Source organism: Nannospalax galili, unplaced genomic scaffold, assembly GCF_000622305.1.
Source record: "Nannospalax galili isolate Female #2095 unplaced genomic scaffold, S.galili_v1.0 scaffold441, whole genome shotgun sequence".
In the NCBI taxonomy this organism is placed as follows: Eukaryota; Metazoa; Chordata; class Mammalia; order Rodentia; family Spalacidae; genus Nannospalax; species Nannospalax galili.
In genome coordinates, this window is record NW_008348089.1 from 6,253,326 (window position 1) to 6,272,563 (window position 19,238).

Here is a 19,238-nt window from a genome sequence, read left to right on the forward strand (position 1 = left end):
TATAACTGTAATAATTCAACTGTAAACCTAAAAATTTACAGCCAAATTTGAAAGAGATGCATCCTACCTCAGGAAAACGTTATTGAATATGTCAATTGTGTTGTAATGATATGCTTCTTCTAAGTATGTTGTTATTAAATAAATCATTTTTAAAAATTTAAAAAAAAGTTAATTATTAGCAAGAAACAAATGGTTCACTTTGGGTGTTGCCCTGATCATTGCGAGCAGCCAAGTGGATACTAGGAAGAGAAACAGATTTGAGAGACTTCCATGAGGGCTAATTGATAGAGATGTTAATAAAAACTTCTTTACTGTGAAAAATCATTAAAAATTCCTTTAAAGTTGCACATATAGTACACTGTAGGGATTATTTATTTCAATTGACACATTACTATTTTGCCTACTGAAAACCTGATCATTGCGAGCAGCCAAGTGGATACTAGGAAGAGAAACAGATTTGAGAGACTTCCATGAGGGCTAATTGATAGAGATGTTAATAAAAACTTCTTTACTGTGAAAAATCATTAAAAATTCCTTTAAAGTTGCACATATAGTACACTGTAGGGATTATTTATTTCAATTGACACATTACTATTTTGCCTACTGAAAATGACATTCACTTACTTATTGAATACATATGTGAATGCTGATAGGTTATAAACTGGTTCGAGTTTTGGGACTGAATAGCTTTGTATAAATGAATTGTATTTTAGGCTTCTCACTTTTGCACAGGCTTTGTTTATTGCCAAGAAAGCAGTCCATGGAATGAACATAATAAGATTTCTAGGAGTCTCTATAATTTCAGAAGCCAATTGACACTGACCTTGCATTAAAGGGAAATGAACCCTTTAGGTCATTAGAAAAGCACTGGGTAATGAAAGATACATAGGCCGCAAAATTATAGTAACTGTGTTTGTCTAGTCCCTTGAAGATGGTTTATAAACAGGGAGACATATAGCTAGTTTATCAGAAAGTTTGACTCTTCTTATTTATCTATGGGAAATGTATTCTTTATAAAACTAAGTTCTGTATTTCATCTGTGGATGCTATACTTAAGACACAATTTCATTGAGCCATTATTTTTTATAAGGTCTCCCTGAGGCTCCAACTGGCCTGGAACTTGCTATGTAGAGCAGGCTAACCTCAGTCTCACAGAGATCTGCCTGCCTTTGCTTCCTGAGTGCTAGGATTAAATGTGTGTGTTAGTGTGTCACCATGCCCAGCTATTCCATATGTTTTAAGGATGAACACACCAATGCCTTTTGTTGCTAAATGGACAGATCTATGAAATGCAAAGATTTGCCCTCTCTGTGTTCTTTGTCATGAAGTTGTACTATTTCAGTGTTTTAGAGTGCAATTTTCCTTTAAATATAATGCTCTTATGGTCATTTTATTACCCAGAGGGAACTTAACAATAAGAGAGGTGGAATCAGATGGGGGAAGGGAAAGATCAATACTCCCCAAATTATCATCCTTACATTCATTACTTGTTAATGAAGCCGATGCTTTCTACAACCTAGAAATATCTATATAGTTTTCATTCATTCATTCATTCATTCATTCATTCATTCATTCATTCAATAGCATCCTCATTTGCTATAGCTAAAGTGTTTTGGTTATATTATCAAGTATTCTATCTGCCCTTACTATTTATATTCCCAGCTGAAAAAAGAAAAACAAAATTAAAACAAAATCTGTTCATTTAGAGGCAGTTTTAATGTGAGAGTAAACTTTAAAATCAGACTCACTAAAACTTTATTTCAAAAAGGCACCCTTTTTAAAATGATGTTTGCTGTTGATAAAATTACAGTCCTGTTCTTAAAGTTTCAAGGATAAAATAAAGTGTTATTTTCCCAGCCTTAAGTTCAATTACATCAGATGGATGATATTATACTTGCCAAGTGTCTGACTCTTGCAATACATTGGAGATAACTCAAAGAAATTATATAGCCAATTTTGAGCACTGTAGCAAGCATAATGTCATCTTCCAGCCGTTTATCCTAAAACAAATCCACCTATTGTGACAAAGTTCAGAGCAGAACAAAATGTATAGACCTTTATCCTTCAGAACCCAATATTGATGCAGCATTCTCTAATGACATGTTATAACAAGGTAGGATACAGCATCTAAGATAGCAATGTGGGAAATGACAGATAACTGAGGAAACAGCGCCTACTGTTTTTAATTTAAAAATCAGATTAGCCAAGAGGAGACTATCAGGGAGCAAATATCTGACCCAACCTCCTTCCTCCGCAGCATAGGATTTCTTTGCATATCAAACATGAAATCAGTTTTAAGTGAAGGCAAGGCAGTGTCAGGCTAAAGCACTGCTCAAGCATCCTCATGCTGCATGGAATGTTGGGGGCAGAGCCCTCCAGTCCTAGGAGCCTTCACACACTGATTCAAGTTAATCCTCTTTGGCTGTGTAATAAGCCACGAGGTGTGAAGGATGTTAGGATAGGGAACTTAATAAAAGGAAAATTGACCACTGTGTCTAGGAAACTATAAGAAATTTAAGAATTTCTCACTTTAAAGCAAACAAATTCCATAATTTTTTACATTTTTCAAGCACCATACCCATCTTGGCATAATCTATCTTCTTTGCTCCATGATGTCTGACACTCAGAAAGTCTGTACATGCCACCAAAGCAAGAGATAGTTTCAGGTAAGGAAATGGACAATGCAAATATAGTCAAATTTAAGTAGATACAGATTTTTGATGTGACACTTTGTAGATCTCTAGGTTTAAGAATTTACTTAATACCTTTTAGTGTCAACTTAGTTAATTATGATAGAAAAATTTAACTAGAGGGATGTGACAACCTTTGGGTTTTCTCTAAGATCATTTAGTGGTGCTCCTGTATAACTGCATTTAGCGCTGGCCCCTCGGGATTAGATAACATCTCAGGGAAGTAGTTGATGGGAAAAACTGATTTTCCCTCCCTCAGCATGTATTAATTTCCTGTAGATCTCCATCATAAAGTGGGATCCCATGAAGTTTCCCACGTTCACTTTGGCATGCCACCTGGTTGTGTCATTACGCAGATCTTGTCAGATTACCACATTGTGGAGATTGCACTGGTGCAGCCTCCCTGTCATGTCTATAACCTTTTAAGTGGCAGCAGGTGTCCTGTCCCCTGGCTCTTACATTCTTTTCACCCATTTTCTGCAATGTTCCCTGAGTCTTAGGTATAGAACTTTCATTGTACATGTGTCACTCATGGCTGGGCACCTCACAGACACTTATTCTCTACATCTGACCAGTTTGTCTGACCTTCATAGAAAGATAATAGCTAAATTCGTAAGTAGCCCAGTTTCAACCAGAGTAAATACAAGATTCCTTCTGCTTCAATTCTAACAAGTAAAGTAACCAGGTGTTAGCCGTGTTAGCCAGTACACTTTTAGCATTATGCTTTTTCCTTATACTGGCTAAAACTGCCTTGTAAAAACTCACTGCTCCGCCCTGTCAGGGGAGGCCCCTTTTCCAAACCTTCAGATGAGATCAAACCTGATTCATGAATTGCTAATATAAGCAAATTTGATCTCTAAATTTATAATTTTCTTTAAAATATCTACAAATACATATATGTCTATTTTTATTAATTTCCACAATAATTCAATAAATTTTTAACTTTTTAAACTAATTCTGTCTTTTTATACCTCATGTCCCGATGCCTACTTAAATGGTTGTACTTGATAAATTTTACACCAAGTTCTGGAATCTCTACGAGTATAAAAGTAAAGAGTAAAAGAAAGAGGATATTGTGGAAATTGCATGATATACACGACAGAGGAGATAAAAATTATAAATAATAATCAATGGTTGAAATTTATGTAAACATTAATTTCAGCTAGATACCCAATTTAGTCACAATGTGGCTACAACCTCCTTTGAAACTCTGTTCCTGCCTTAAAGTGAAAACATTTTCCTATTGGCATTTAAGCCATGCCACCAGTGTTTCTCTGTATCTGTGACATACTGCAGTATGACAACACTGCATGATAAAGACTTAAACAAATATGCAGAACTGCTCCAGCAAATGCTGCAGAATATGAAAGATGCTATCTTTTGGCAGCTCTTCATCAGGGTACTGGAGTGTGGAAGGAATCAGAGGCCAATCCCCATTATGTATCATAGGATATTGTCACATTCATACTCCACATCTGTCTCACAGAGCTGACTAGGAGAGTAATTACTGCTGAGATAAGCCCTTTCTGGAATATATGCAATTAATTCTCCTGAAAAAAGAAGAAAAGTAGCCTGACACTTTAATAATGTTTAAGTCTACCTAATCTATTTCTTTTCTGTTCCTAATGTTTCCTAAATATGAAAAAGAAAGAGGATTTGAAAGTACTTACAGCTGCCTGTTCTTATGTAAATCTTCCATGGGGCTGTAATATTCTATCTTAAAATGACTGGCATGAAATAATACTATAAATTATAATAGAATGTAGAGCAAGAGGGGAATTACTTTTAAGATGAATTCAGGATATGAGTTTTACACAGGATGGATGTTTCTCTTATCAACTAGGAATTATTCTGTTATTAAATCTTCAAGGGTGTAAAATTTCATTCAATTTGAATTCTAAATATATATTTTAACTAAATCAAAATTGTTCTTCACTTCAGATTCATGGTAAAGAGCTATTCAACTCTACGTATTTTTTGTTAGACTTTTATTTTTAACACCCTTTGTTATGTGTAGGCACCTGATTACATATAATGCTATAATTTCAGCGTTTCAATTGCCTTCAAGTTTTTAAAACTCATCACTTCTGTGGTTCCTAAGCATCCCCCATGCCTTCCTATCCAAATGTTGACAAATCAGCCAAGAGGTTTGCTAGCCTTCATATAAGTGAGTGGTATCTGAGAGCGCTGGGAAAAAATGATTGTTTACATCCATTTAAGAATATACTTTTCAGTATTTACTTTGAATGAGAGCAAATAAAGTAACACAATAAGGATTACATTTTTAATCTTATTTTATATTATTTGACTTTCCTGAGACAATATTTTTGTTACACAAGGATAAGTGCTCAATTAAGTGATGTGTCTACTGTGTTGGATACCTGGAACAGACTTTTAATATTTTTCTTTTCTGTAAGAAAAACTTAGGACTAAATAATATTCATTATGTTAAATGGATATTAGCAATAGCCAGAAAAGAAAAACAGCTAACCAAATCTTTCCTTGAATTTTGTAAATATGAGGTAGAAATTAGAAAGTTTTAATCAGCATAGAGAAGAGTCACAGATAGCTACTTAATCATCTTTGTGATGTAGGGAATATATGTTTCTTTGAGCATATTACTTTAGAACTAAATAATGGACTCTTTAAAATGAAAAATCAGCTTTTGAGGTATTAAAACTCAGTGAAATATTTAATGTATGAACTCAAGCTACAAGGCTTACCTTAAAGTATGTACTTTACAGTCCACAGGCTATTACTTTAATATTTTAAAAACTATTACATTTGTGTGTGTGTGTGTGTGCGCGCGTGCGCGCGTGCATGTATACTATTGTATGGATGGATGGAGTTCAGAGGACAACTTGTGGAAAGTTGGTTCTCGACTTTCACCATGTGGGTTCTGAAGATCAAAGTCAGTTAAATTGGCAGCAAGTACCAACTGAGCTGTCTCACAGATGCCTAATACTTTCATTCTTAAGTTCAAACAAATCCTGAATACTTCCATTAGATGACAGAATTTAGTAAAGTAAGTTCATCCTTTCATTTTCATTTTGAATCTATTGTTGATACAGCTATACCTGACACCACCCAGGTAACAAATATAAACTGTATTAAATCTAGCTAGGTTCTGTAAAGTTACAAATGTACTACCCATAAGGGAAATTTGTAGTTGAATTCCTTCATGTGTTTCATCTCTGTAACTATAAGTCTACTGGTTAGTTTTCATTTTAAAATTTATTAAACATTTTAAAAATGAGCAGCACTATGCAAACTGCTAAGGGAAAACATCAATTGATGGTCCAACACCAGCTTCAAGACCAAATAACTACATCAATGACCAGTATAACATACAACATTGGTGCAGTGGTACTTTTATCTTGGGCAATCAACTGCTACCTAACTGGACTAAAGCCCACTCAATGGGAGGAAACGTAAGTGTGGTACTGTAAAATAACCAAATACACATGGCTGGAGAGGTCATAGATCTTAGAGAAAACCCCAAGACATTCCTAGACAAATGTAATTTCTTACTATGTACAAACTATGCATCCTTTTATATTTATAGACAAATAGTCCAGTAACCACTCATCAAAGAACTTCTTTTGCACCAGATAGAGACCAATATCAAGTATCACAACTGGTCACACACAGACATTATCTATGAATTGCCCAGGCCTAAGTGACACATCTACAATGCAACCTCTACACCTAAGGCTCATGGAACATTGAACAGGGATAAAGAGGACACTAATGAATCTCTCAGTTCTCATAAATGAAGTTCCCTCATGCAACAGAGGGCCAGGAACACAAAAGATCACAAATGGCCAAAGCACAGATATTAAGAGTTTCTTTGGATAGGACTCCTACATTAAATTTCACCCACCCATGGTTCAAAGAACATTGTGGATGAGGGGGTGGAAAGATTTTAAGAGCCAGGGAGGAGGTGCATGACCATATGGAAACAGAGTCCTACAAGCTCCTGGGACCCAGCTCATATGAATCTACAGCAATGGTGTCAGCACACACAAGTCCCATGCAAACTCAAGCAGACAGAAACCCAGCATAGAACTGGAGAAATGGACAGCAGACACCAATCTTAGTTGAAGAAATATTGGCAACTGATTACTGCTAGGTGAGGAAGAGCTGATCTTCCTAAAGTGAGGGACTTTAGATACGCTGACTAGACCTCAGTAGATGAACTTACACTGAAGAACATCTGGGGGCACTAACTTGACACCATAGGCCTTAACACAGATGACAGAATGTATCAAGTACAGTGGTGGTGGGGGTGCTATGGGAGGGTGTCACTTGGAAATGGGGTAAAAAGATGGCTAAGATTGAGATGTTCTGTATGAAATACACACACACACACACACACACACACACACACAAACGAGCACTGGCTATTCTTCCAGAGGACCTGGGTTCAATTCCAGCGCCCACTGGTGGCTATCAACTATCTGTAGCTCCAGTTCCAGGGGAATCTGACTCCCTCTTCTAATCTCCATAGGCATTGCAGGACATGGGTGCACTACATGTAGGCAATACACCCATACACACAAAATAAATAAATACTTTTGAAAATGACTAACATTAATGTGATAAGTTATATATATATCACTTTAAAATTCAGTCACGACCTAGAATTAGTTACAATAAGATAAAAAAACAAATTAAGGGAGGAATTTTAGCAACAATTTTTTAGAATTTTGAAATTAGAAATAGCAAATAGAGGTGACTTTCAGTCAGTTATATTATTATTGTACTTACATTATCATCAATATAGCCTCTTGCAGTTCAAACTAGAAATATATGGTGACTGACTTAGAAGCTGAAAACTTTCACTACCAACTGACAAGCATAAATGCCATATTAATCAATACAAGATTAGGACAGCCAATCTAGGAAGTATTTTTGTTTTGCCCCCTTCCCACCAAAATGTTTGTTCATATGCAGTAATAATAAACATACTTTAAAAAAACTTTTATTTGGTGGGTGATTGTCAGTCTTCATTGTCAGCTTGACTAGAAGGCATAGCTCTGGACACTTCTGTGGAGGTTAAACTGAGGAAGAAGACCCCTGTGAATGGGCAGCACCATCCTGTGGGCTGAGGTAACAGGCTGGATGAAGGGGAAGGCAGGAAGCCAGCTGGACTGTGGTTGTCCCTCCCCTCTTCTTCCCAGAAGTGGACCCTGCAAGTCCCCACGCCCTTGCCATGCCTTCTCCACCATGCTGGACTACATCCCTTTAAACCATAAGCTAAAATAAACCCTTCACATCTTAAATTGCTTTTTGTCAGATATTTGGTCAGAAGGAAAAGAAATGCAACTAATACAGAGTGGGGGACCATTTTTTTTCCTTTTATTCGGAAACGTTTGCTTTGTAATGAAACACACTGGAAAGTACTTGCTATGCTTACCTCAGACCAAGCTAGAATATGAACAAAACTCCAGAGGGAAGAATCCTAATGGTAGAACACATAAAATTCAGAATAATAGGATACTTTCAAAGTTTGTTTTTGCTTTTCACATCATCTATACATACTCATTTGAGTGTTTTTACAAAGTATAAGTACTATAGGTCTGAATTACCAGTGCAAACCATAAATGTATAATATGGCATACTGACCCAAATTAAGGCATTTGAGGTTTATTCCTCACAGTCAAATGGCTCATTTTTGTGTGTGTTAGTAGTGTCCATCAACTTACTTAAAAATATTTTGAATAAAACTATAAATGAAAGTCAAATACAGGTTTCTTTTATTTTTGCTATCATAATGGGCATACTTTTCAACCAATGGGCATACTTTTCAATCAATCTGAAACCATTTATGTGAGTGCTGTAGTTACTTACAAGATGAACAGCATTTACAAGAAAATATCCATTCTTGAACACTAGGCTACATTTCAGCTCCAGTATTCATGACAAATCTTTCAGATTTATCTTAGCACATGAAGATAATGTTTATAATGTCCCTCAGTTTTGTATTAGCAATAAAAGTAAAACTACATGGCATTCATCAACATGACCCTCACTAAACAGATGAGAAAGGAACTAAAACTTTTCATAAGCAAGAAAGATACTTCCACTTAAAATTATTAATTTAAAAAGTTACTTATGTGAAAAATTTTAGTAGCTCATATTTTTATAACTGATTCTTTATTTATGAATATATTTACTGTATTTAGACTTTTAGTGTATATCATATTCCATTAAATATCTTAATAAGTAAATGAGTAAAGTCTCAAAAATCTAAGTATTGGGTAGGAGAGTTATAGTTTCAACACATAAAACACTCAATATATTCTACAAGGAAACTCTTTCCTTACATTTATATAGACTTGGATATTAGTCAGTTGTTATGAAGTCCTGATTTGGAATCTCAGCTCTGTGCTATACCATTGGTTATGTAACATCCACTCCAGTCACTATGAAGCTGACGGAACCTTACCAAGCCCTATGTTCTTTTTACTTTGCCTTCTACCCTGGTCTTCCTGCTCTGTCCTAATGACTCAGTCTTCCTTAGCAATTATTTGTCCAACTTTTTTGTTTACTTAATTTTATTTTGTTGCTTTTAATTAAATAAAATAAGCACATAAAATAGCACCACACACAAGTCGGGTGTGGTGGCACACGCCATTACTCCCCAGCACTCAGGAGGCAGAAGCAGCCAGATCTTGATGAGATGGAGGCCAGCAGGTCTAACTAGCTGGTTCCAGGCCAGCTGCAGCTACAAGGAGACCCTGTGTCCAAAAAACCCAAAAAATAAATTTAAAAAATTTAAAAGGCTGAAGCCAGGCACAGGCACCTGCCTGCCTGCTATGATCCTATCACTTGAGAGGTCAAAGCAGGCAAATCAAGACTTCAAGTATAGTCTATGGTACATAGGAAATTCCAGGCAAGTCTGGACTATATAACAATATTGTGCCTCAAAAACAAATGGCAACAGTGCATCTCAAGAGGAATAAAGACCCTGTGACAAAAGAACAAAAACTACAATGATTTCATGTAGAACAGAAGTAAAACTACAAAACAGCAACCGAGATGTGAAAAATATTTAATGACATATAATTTGTGGTTTGATGTCTAGACTAAAAATATGATTTTAAAATTTGAATAATTTGAGATTATGAGCACAGTTATTTCTGAGAATCAAATTGGTGACTGAAATAGCTCCAGAATAAAAACTTAATTCTGTGTAGAAAATATCGATTTGAAGGGCAGACTAAGAAAAACAAACATGAAAATAATAGAATTTTTAGAAAACATTTTATTTATTATTTTTATGTATATGAGTGTATTGCCTGCATGTGTATAAGTACACCCGTGTCGTGCAATGCCCAGGGAGGTCAGAAGGCATTGGATTCCCCTCAGAACTGGAGTTACAGATGGTTGTTAGCCACCATGTGGGAGCTGGGAATCAAACCTGGGTCCTCTGCAAAAGCGCTCATGCTCTTAACCTCTGAGCCATCTCTCCAGCTCCCCAAAATAGTAGAATTTTTAAATGAAAAAAAAAATCAGAACCTGAAGGAAAACTTTAATGGGTTGAATACAATCCCTGAACACTATTCAAAATTCCAGAAGAAAAATAATGAAGTATGCCTAGTTAGGACATGGCAGAAAAGAATATAAATCTAAATGGCCCATAACAAATAAGGGTCAGACTAAGACAGTATTTCTAAGAGTCAGCTCAAATTCCCATAACAAAATGTCAACACAAGAACTTATTTAGTCACAGTTTTAGATGAATCACATCTGAGACCACATAGATACCACGGTTGGGTTCTTATGAGTGCCCTTGTACATGCTTACAGACAGCTACCTTCCCTTTGTGGGTTCACATGGCTTTTACAGATAGAGAGAGAAAAGGAAATGGATGTAGGAAGACAGGGAGGAAGGGTGGGTGGAAAAAGAGGGAGGAACAGAGGGAGAGACAGACAGACATGGAGGAAGGATCTTCCTCTTTTAAGGACACCTATCCATACTATCAACATAAATCATTACAGCCATGGCCTTTGCTATACCCTGTAACAGAGCATAAGAGACTGTATTCACTGGTGAAACATCTGGAAGTAGATGTTGCCTGCTGAGAACCAGCTCCTTTCTGGCTGCAGTGCATATTTCTTTTTATGTTCTCTCCAATTAGTTGCCCAACCATGAATATAACCCAAGGAAAACTTGATGATTTAGCATTTAAAGTTCCCTTGGACATCATAAAATGATTGCAAATCATTATTTTTATTCAAAAGAAACCAATAACACTCATCACAGTAAGTAATGCATGAAAATTTCATAGATAATCTCAGATTCTTTGAAATTGTTTCTGTGAGAAATAACTGGTTCTTAGCATGAAGCTTTTTTTGTTGTTGTTTGGTCTTTCTGAGACGGGGTCTCTCTGTAGCCCCAGCTGTCCTGGAACTCACTATGTAGACCAGGCTGGCCTTGAACTAACAGAGATCTGCCTGCCTCTGCCTCCCCAGTGCTGGGATTAAAGGCGTGTGCCACCAAGCCTGGCTGGCATGAAGCATTTTTTAAAGAAAACAGAAATGGATAAATTAAAAGTTTGTCTATAGACTATATTCACATTAGGAATGCAGTTGCTAATGATGATACTTTTCCCAAACAACAGAAATGTATAATATAAAATTAAGATTATTATTTTGAGTTTGTATCATATTCATGCTTTGTGAAATCTACCAACTCAGGGAGCAAGGAGTACTGACGTAGAGAATAATTATGAAATCATGTAGTAGAAAAAGAATAATTTTTAAATATTCCCTTAGTTCTAGAAAAACTGTGTAACAGAATTTCTTAGTCTCACACCATTCTCTTTGATGATATTAACTAAGCACACACAAGTATGTGATATGGACTGAACTCTACCCTCCCAACTCACAGAGTAAATATCCTGGCAGCCATGAGATTAAATTTGGAAGAGTGCATGGCATGAGGGGTGACTTTGTGTAGATGAGGCCAAAGGTCAGTGTCCTTAGATGGACCAGATGGAAAGAACACAGAGCATGCTAGCTGCCACTCTCTGTTTACACAGTGCAAAGGCCAACCATAAACCAGGGACAGTATTCTTACTGGACCCCACATACTCTGGCTCCATATCAGGCCCCCTGACTTCAGTACGAAGCAAAATTAAAATTAGCTTTCACACACACACACACACACACACACACACACACACACACACACACCATAATCTAAGGAAAGGTCCATCCCTTCTGTCTACAGAGTTCCAGCCTCCTTAGGTACCTGTAAGTAGATGCTTATCCTACAACATACAGTTTCTTTGGTGCTCTACAAATTAATCTAATACCTCTAAAACAAGTGTTCTCTAATGGGAACATTTCTGTCTACAGAGGACATTTAGCAATGTCTGTAGGGCACTAATGGCATCTAGTGGGGAAGTGACAGAGATGCTTCTAAAACCTTGTCATACACAGCTCAAAGTGCTGTTAAGAAGTATTATCAGAAAGATTACTGAAAAAATCACATTCTCTTCTGTATCAACACTATCTGGACATGGATTAACCCTTTACAACTGTGAAACTATCAGGGTGAATGTGGAGGTTAATCCACAGGTGCTGGAACTGTAGGTGGTGGAGCTGATTTGGAGGAAGTGGGCCACTAGGAGAGTATCATTGAAGGGTGTATCTTGGCCCTGGCTCCTTCCTGTTCCTTTTCTTTGCCTCCTGGTGGTCTTAAGTTGAGCAGACTTTCCCTGGCATGCCCTTTCTCCCTATTTTGTCTTCCTCCAGGCTTAAAGCAATGAAACCAGCTGAACATAGACTAAGCCTGACAAACCATGAGCCAAAATCTTCTTTTTTTCCTCTCTCGGGTATGTGTTACAGCAGTGAAAAGTCTTACTGTTACCATTTGGTTTAATAAACATAATGATAATCCTTTCCCAACATATGCAGGTAAATAAATTTAGCTTGGTACAATAGCAGAGGTCAAGGAATAAAAAGCCTATGATAATAATTTCTAAACTATCTGGTATTATGACTCTCTATGATATTAACTAAGAACTAAACTGGTTTCTAATTTAATTTCAGTCTTGGAAAATTCTTGTAAGTTAGTCTGGTATGGTGACTCACGCCTGTAATTCTTATACTGGGAGGCTAAAGCAGGAGGATTACATTAATTCAAGGTCATCCTGGGCTGCACAGTAAGTTCCAAGCAGGTCTGTGATACACAGTGAGATCATGTCTCAAACATACAAATAAACAAATGTAAGAAGAAAACAAATGCAAAAGTTATTTATTCCCACAATCAGAACCACCAAGTTGTGACGGACCAAATTTGTGGGAACTCTATTTACCACAGATTTCAGGAGTTTGTAGTGCCGTACCAATCTCATGGATTCCTCAGAGGCAGTTTTAATTACAAGTTATTCTTCTTAACACTTCTCTAAATTCTGTAATCATCCCATGTTCTTCCTTACTGAAAGACTTCTTTAACAAAGCAAACTACATTCCAAAAGGTAACATATTTCCTTTGTTGAAGGATCCAAGATACTCATGCAAAGGACATTGCATACACATTGAAATGGGACCTTGGTTACTACTTGGGAAATTTTCAAAAGTAATTTGGACAATTCAAGCTCAGAGAAAAGAAAATTAAAACACAAAAACAAAACAAAAAACCAGCCTCATGAGCGTGTCATTTTAGGATGTCAGAAAATTGAAGTCCTCTTTTGGAGGGAGGGGCACCGAACTACGGTAATTAAGGCTGTGTAATATTGGCTCCGCAAGCAATAACTTTCTCAGTTCACTCGACAAGGGAAGGTCTGATTCTTGTACATGTTGTCTTTTGAATCTGATCACACCTGATGTTGAGAAGAAAAATGAACATTCTTTCCACAGTTAATTATTGAAGATAAGCACTCCCTGGCAGAGTGGATGAACAGATACTCTCTGCATTACGATTAATGATTCCATTCTATAATAAGCATCTGTACTTGATATTTATTAAACTGAAAGACATTTTTCTATGTCATATAAACAAAACCTTGGTTACATTATAAATATGCCTAGAGGACTACATTAAACATAAAAATGTTTCACTGTGTAGTATATAATATTTATAAGTACATTAGTTATTTCTTTGTCAGAGGGTAGTTCTTCTATTATAAGACAGGACATATTTCTCTTGTCTGAGGATGCACCTCTGTTTTCAAGTATAGATTAGAGCTTTACAAAGCCATACTAACATGCTCATGATCATCAACACATGGTCTAAATAAAGGCCAAATTTCAGCAAAACACTGTCAGTTGTTATAATACAACATAACACAAAACATAATGAATTGGACATCTCACTAGTACATGGCGAGTTCTCAGAAGCTTGTTGATCTATAAGCTCAGTGATGCCATTTAATTGTAGTTAATAAATAATACACCATTACTGTAGTCAAACATGAAATAGTAGTAAATATATTTTTCTTAGGAATTATATTTTGATACTGATAATTGCCAGGGTATCTTCTACAGTACAGTATTTTTATATGATTTTAAGAATTTGATGAATTAACATTCTTTCTCACTCCTTTTAATTTTTATTTCATAGTACTATGGTTTTTATTTACATTTAGAGTATTGATATTCATTGTGAACTGCTGTTCATATATATTCATACATTAAAATTATCTAGACCAATAACGCCCACTGCGCATCCTTTTACATAGCAAATGTGCTTTCATGTTATCGGTATTTGATTCCTCATATTCTTTTATGATATATAAAACAAATGCATCCCTAAAATATGAACTATAGATATTTTATCTTCTGTGTAATTTGCACATTACCTGAAAATCCTGTCACGTATTAAGAAAAAGTCATACTATGATAACTTTATGAATATGAAAAACAAAATCTGTTTAGTTTTGCAGAATTAATAAGTGCTTTTCTTCATGTAAGATTCTCTCTGAAGGCCTTAGCCTTTAAGATTCCTGATTTAACTGAAAGGTTTGACCCCTTGTCTTGTGTTATATAAATTGCTACATGTAGAAACCATCATTTCTATTCTTCAAGTCATCAAAGGCCTACATTTTCATTAGTAAAGCTGATAAGATTGACAGTCATATTGAATCATCAGCAGAACTTATAAGTAATAATATCAGTGTTAAGAGATAAAGGGTTCTAGCAAACAACCCTAAAAGTAAGTATTCCATGACAACAATCACTTACCAGCTCTGCCTGAAGTTGAGAAATGAGTTCATCCTTGTCTCTCAGCTGTAGCTTCAGCATAGAGCATTCATCTTTCATTATATCCTAGAAAACATCAAAGAGATGGTAGAACATGCTTAGCCCTTCCACTCTGCTCTTGACAAAGAAAGTCAGCTTCACACAGGGGGAGATAATTGCATGTGACATACAAAACCCAGATTTCCCTATGATGTGATATTTTTCATAGTGATTCTAAGTTGCAAAACACAACAAAAGCTAATGTATTCAAAATGGTATGGTGCTGGAGGTCCTGTGTATGTTTCTCCATATACACAGACATAGGGTTGAGGTACCTTTGTTTCCTTGTTTCCTTGCTATAACTAAATAGTAATTCTCATATCAAGGTCATGGTATACTCTCATCTTCAGTGATGCCCCTAGAATATTTGTCCCTTTCATTAGGTGCAGCTGGGGAGTTAATGTTCTCAATGTGCAAAGCACACTCAGCCAGGGTAGTGTGTTAGTACACTACATCCATATCCATGGCCTCTAATGTTCTATGCTAATCTTTCAGATATGATAACCCATTACAGAATGCTCTGTCTTCTAAACTTCATCTTGTATGTACATCTTCCCTGTCAGAATCTCAGCATTGCCTGTAGACACACCAGCTCAACGTTCACTTTCCTATTCTTTCCTCTCCTCAGAGACTTCACCTTTATTCTCCACCCCCATTGTTCTAAAATAACAGCCAGGATACCATTTGGTACTCCCTGTATCTACTCACTGGGCCAAATCAGATAGTAATTATTTACTCTTTAATTCCTTAATATTTCTTGGGCTCCATCACCGCTAACACATCCACATAGTCTAGCAACTACTGGTTCTTACACAAATGCCTCTAGGTTGGTTTTTACAATATCTATCACTTTCCTTATCTATGAGAACGTTTCTTGTGTGGGTATTAATTGCATCCCTTCCCAATATAAAACCGGTCATTTTCTTTTTCAGGGCAAATCAAGCTCTTTAGTATAGGACATTGTGTCCTTTCTTTTCTTCTTTTGGGTTATTTGAGAAATTTCAAAGGTTCTGAATGTCCAGGCACCTCAAAATCTTTTCCCATTCATACAGAGATAAAATACAACATTCACATTTTTGGATTTCATGAAAATTGCTATGGCAGCTATGGCAGCACTAGGCTAGAAACTGCCTGTTGACAAAATATGTATTATTAGCTATATCTCTCAATATTATAAACTATCTCAGCTAAAGGAAGTTAACTCCCTTTATAAAAAACATACTATTGCATGCTTTACCTAGGAATTAAATCCTGAGATGGAGTTAAGTTTGCTAAAGCTTTACTAGAGAAGGGGAAATGGTGGATATGAAAAGAAAAGGAGAACTGAAGACTTCGAGAACTGAAGAAACAGAAAGACCATATTTTATACTGAAAATTCTGTCAGCTGAACAAGTATTAGTCCTGATAGGATCTGCCAGGAATCCCCTGCTGTGGCACTCGGGGTGGCTCTTCTTCACTCAGTGTGTGGAGGGTCCCTCAAGAAAAACTAGATCTCAGTCAGCTCGCAGAGTTCAGCCTCTGGTTCAGCAAATCCACCTAGTGAAGACCTTGGTAGACAGTTGCAAGTCTTCCAGATACAGCATGAGCTAAGGGTTAGAAATGATTAACAAACATGGGAGCCTTGAAGCTCTTAGTGAGTTCTTTAGTGAAATGGACTCTGATCTGCAGTCCATAGCTAATATGTGTGTGTGTGTGTGTGTGTGTGTGTGTGTGTGTGTATGCAGACAGATAGGTGATTGATTGATTGATTGACTGATTGATAGATAGATGATAGATAGATCAATGATAGATAGATGACAGATAGATGATAGATCGATAGATAGATAGATAGATGATAGATAGATAGATAGATGATAGATGAGATATGGTGGTGTTGATGATGAATGAACAATAGAAATTAATTAACATTTTGTAGATTAACTATAAAATATTAATAACTTTAATATTGTAGATTTGCTTCTGTTTTGCTTCCTGGAAATGAAAAAGACATTAGTTAAAAAAATGTGTCCACTTACAAAGCACCAGACCGGGGCTGCAGAGACTGCTCAGTGGTTAACAGCATTGGCTGTTCTTGAAGGACCTTGGCACAGTTCCCAGGGCTTACATGGCAGCGAAAAACTATCTACAACTCCATTTCCAGGGGATCTGATGTACTCTTCTGGCCTCTGAGGGGATGGCATGACACAAGTGCACTTATACATGCATCACACACATATGTTATTTGTATAAAAATAAATTAATTAAAAATAATAAAGCTTCAGGTTTTAATCTTGGGAAAAATTCTCAAGAAGTTCACAACCTGACAAATTTAAATCAGATAGATGCAAAATCTTATATTTTTTATAGAATAACATGAATCAAACATTATATGTCACAAGAACAAATTTATGAGTCTTCTCTGTGAATGGCTTTGTAAATGAGTATTAGTGACCTAAAATTCTGTTTTCAGTTGCTATATAGATACATATAGGAAAATATACATACATTATTATTAGTTCTGTCCAACATGCAAAATGAAAGCCTTATAATAACACACACTTAGATGAAGGCTCATAACAGTATTCCTTAAATATTATTACTATATCTTCAAAACTGTATGACATACAAATGTCATACAATACATATAACAGTAAAGTGATCTGTTGAGGTCTTATAAGACTTTTTGCAAGGAAACATTTATAGAAGTCTACTTACCATAGAAAGGGTACTGACAAGAGACCAAAGAAACAATTTTGCCAAGTGTTGCTTATTGCACTGGTTAGTTTATTGAGATTACTTACAGGAACATGGGTAAGGGGGTTACTTAAATGAGCAAGGATGACTCAAAGTCAGCAGGATTACCAGAAATCCCACTCCTTTACGGTTTATGATTCACGCAACCTACATCCTTAGGTCACCTTGCACAATTTGCAGGCAGCTCCTACTAAGTGCCTAGTGCTTATATGACCTTGACAAGAGGCATTGTCAACCTTGTAAATTTCAGGAGCTTCCTGGGATTTATTTCCTGAGTCCTTTGAGCCTCTGTCCTCCCTTCAGGAGAGAAAGCTTCAGATTAGAGGAAACAGCTGCACAGCCAAAGTTAGAAATCATATTGATGGTAGAATGAAAAGGCTTATACTACTCTTGATTTATTCATGCATGTTGAATTGAGTGTGACAAATCTTTGCTAACACTACTGCCATTAAAGACGGGGTCCATACTCCTCTCCTTAGATCTCAGTAGAGCTTCCTGACTTGTTTAAATAATAGTACAAGACAGGAGTAATTACACAGAGTTTACAGTGAGGTCGGTGAAGGTCTTACAGTTTCCATGGTGATCTCTTAGAACACTTCTTCCCATGTTGCAGAAAGGATGTATATCTAATGGATATATTGAGAGGAGCTGACCACAGGGGACCAGTGACAGTACATGAGCTACCCAAGAGCTCTGTATCAACTACCAACTATGAGACATCTAGCCAGAGAGATCCTTCAGGCGTTTGCAGCCCTAACTCACCTCTCTCTGAGAAATCAAAGTTAGATTTGCCCATTAAGAAGTGTACATCACTTCTAAATGCTTGCATTATAAAATTATGAACAAAACAATTTCTAGTTTTAGAAAAAGTTTTAGAATGGTTTGTTGCAGGTATAAACAGAACATCGAGTCAAACTAAATTGTCATGAGAGTTAGTATATGTGGTTAACTTACAGCTACATAAGAACATATATATATATATTTAGTTTTGAAATCAAAATTATATTGTAATTTAAGTTTTGATTTTCATAATTTAAGCTATGTCATATTTAGAATGATTTTCCAACAACTCATTCAAGTCTAACACAAATGTGTCTGAAACACAGATATCAAAGTTATTTTATGCCTGTATTTTTAATTATTTGTTTAATAACCACATACTTAGAAAAAGCACTTCATTACATCAGCATTGACATATTCAATAACAATTTTCTGAACTAGGCTCCATCTCTTACAAAATTGGCTGTACATCTTTAGGTTTACAGTTGAATTATTTCAGTTATACAATATTGTACTCAGTATAAACCCTATAAGACATAAAATTAAATGAGGTTTTAACCTTTAAAAAAGATCTCCATTTGGTTATTAAAATATAGAGTTTCATGCAGAAAACTTCATTTTTAATGCAATTGACATTAAGATGTTTGCACATGTGTTTCTAATCTCTATATATCAGGTTATTACTTGTCACATTCGGTTACTTTCTGAGATCCTTGGCATCTGAGCATGGATATAAAGTCATCAGGTAGATTTCAATGGTAATGTTTTTCATATCTTTAAT

The 19,238-nt window shown here is 36.0% G+C and overlaps 1 protein-coding gene across 1 annotated transcript in view; it reads right to left on the reverse strand.

Annotated features, from left to right (window-relative positions):
- Ccser1 (coiled-coil serine rich protein 1) overlaps nt 1-19,238 on the reverse strand; it is a 1,141,328-nt gene that overhangs the window by 486,338 nt on the left and 635,752 nt on the right. Inside the window, exon 8 of the mRNA XM_029569084.1 lies at nt 14,888-14,971. Within this exon, the coding sequence (XP_029424944.1) occupies nt 14,888-14,971 (84 nt within the window). The remainder of the gene's footprint in view (nt 1-14,887; nt 14,972-19,238) is intronic.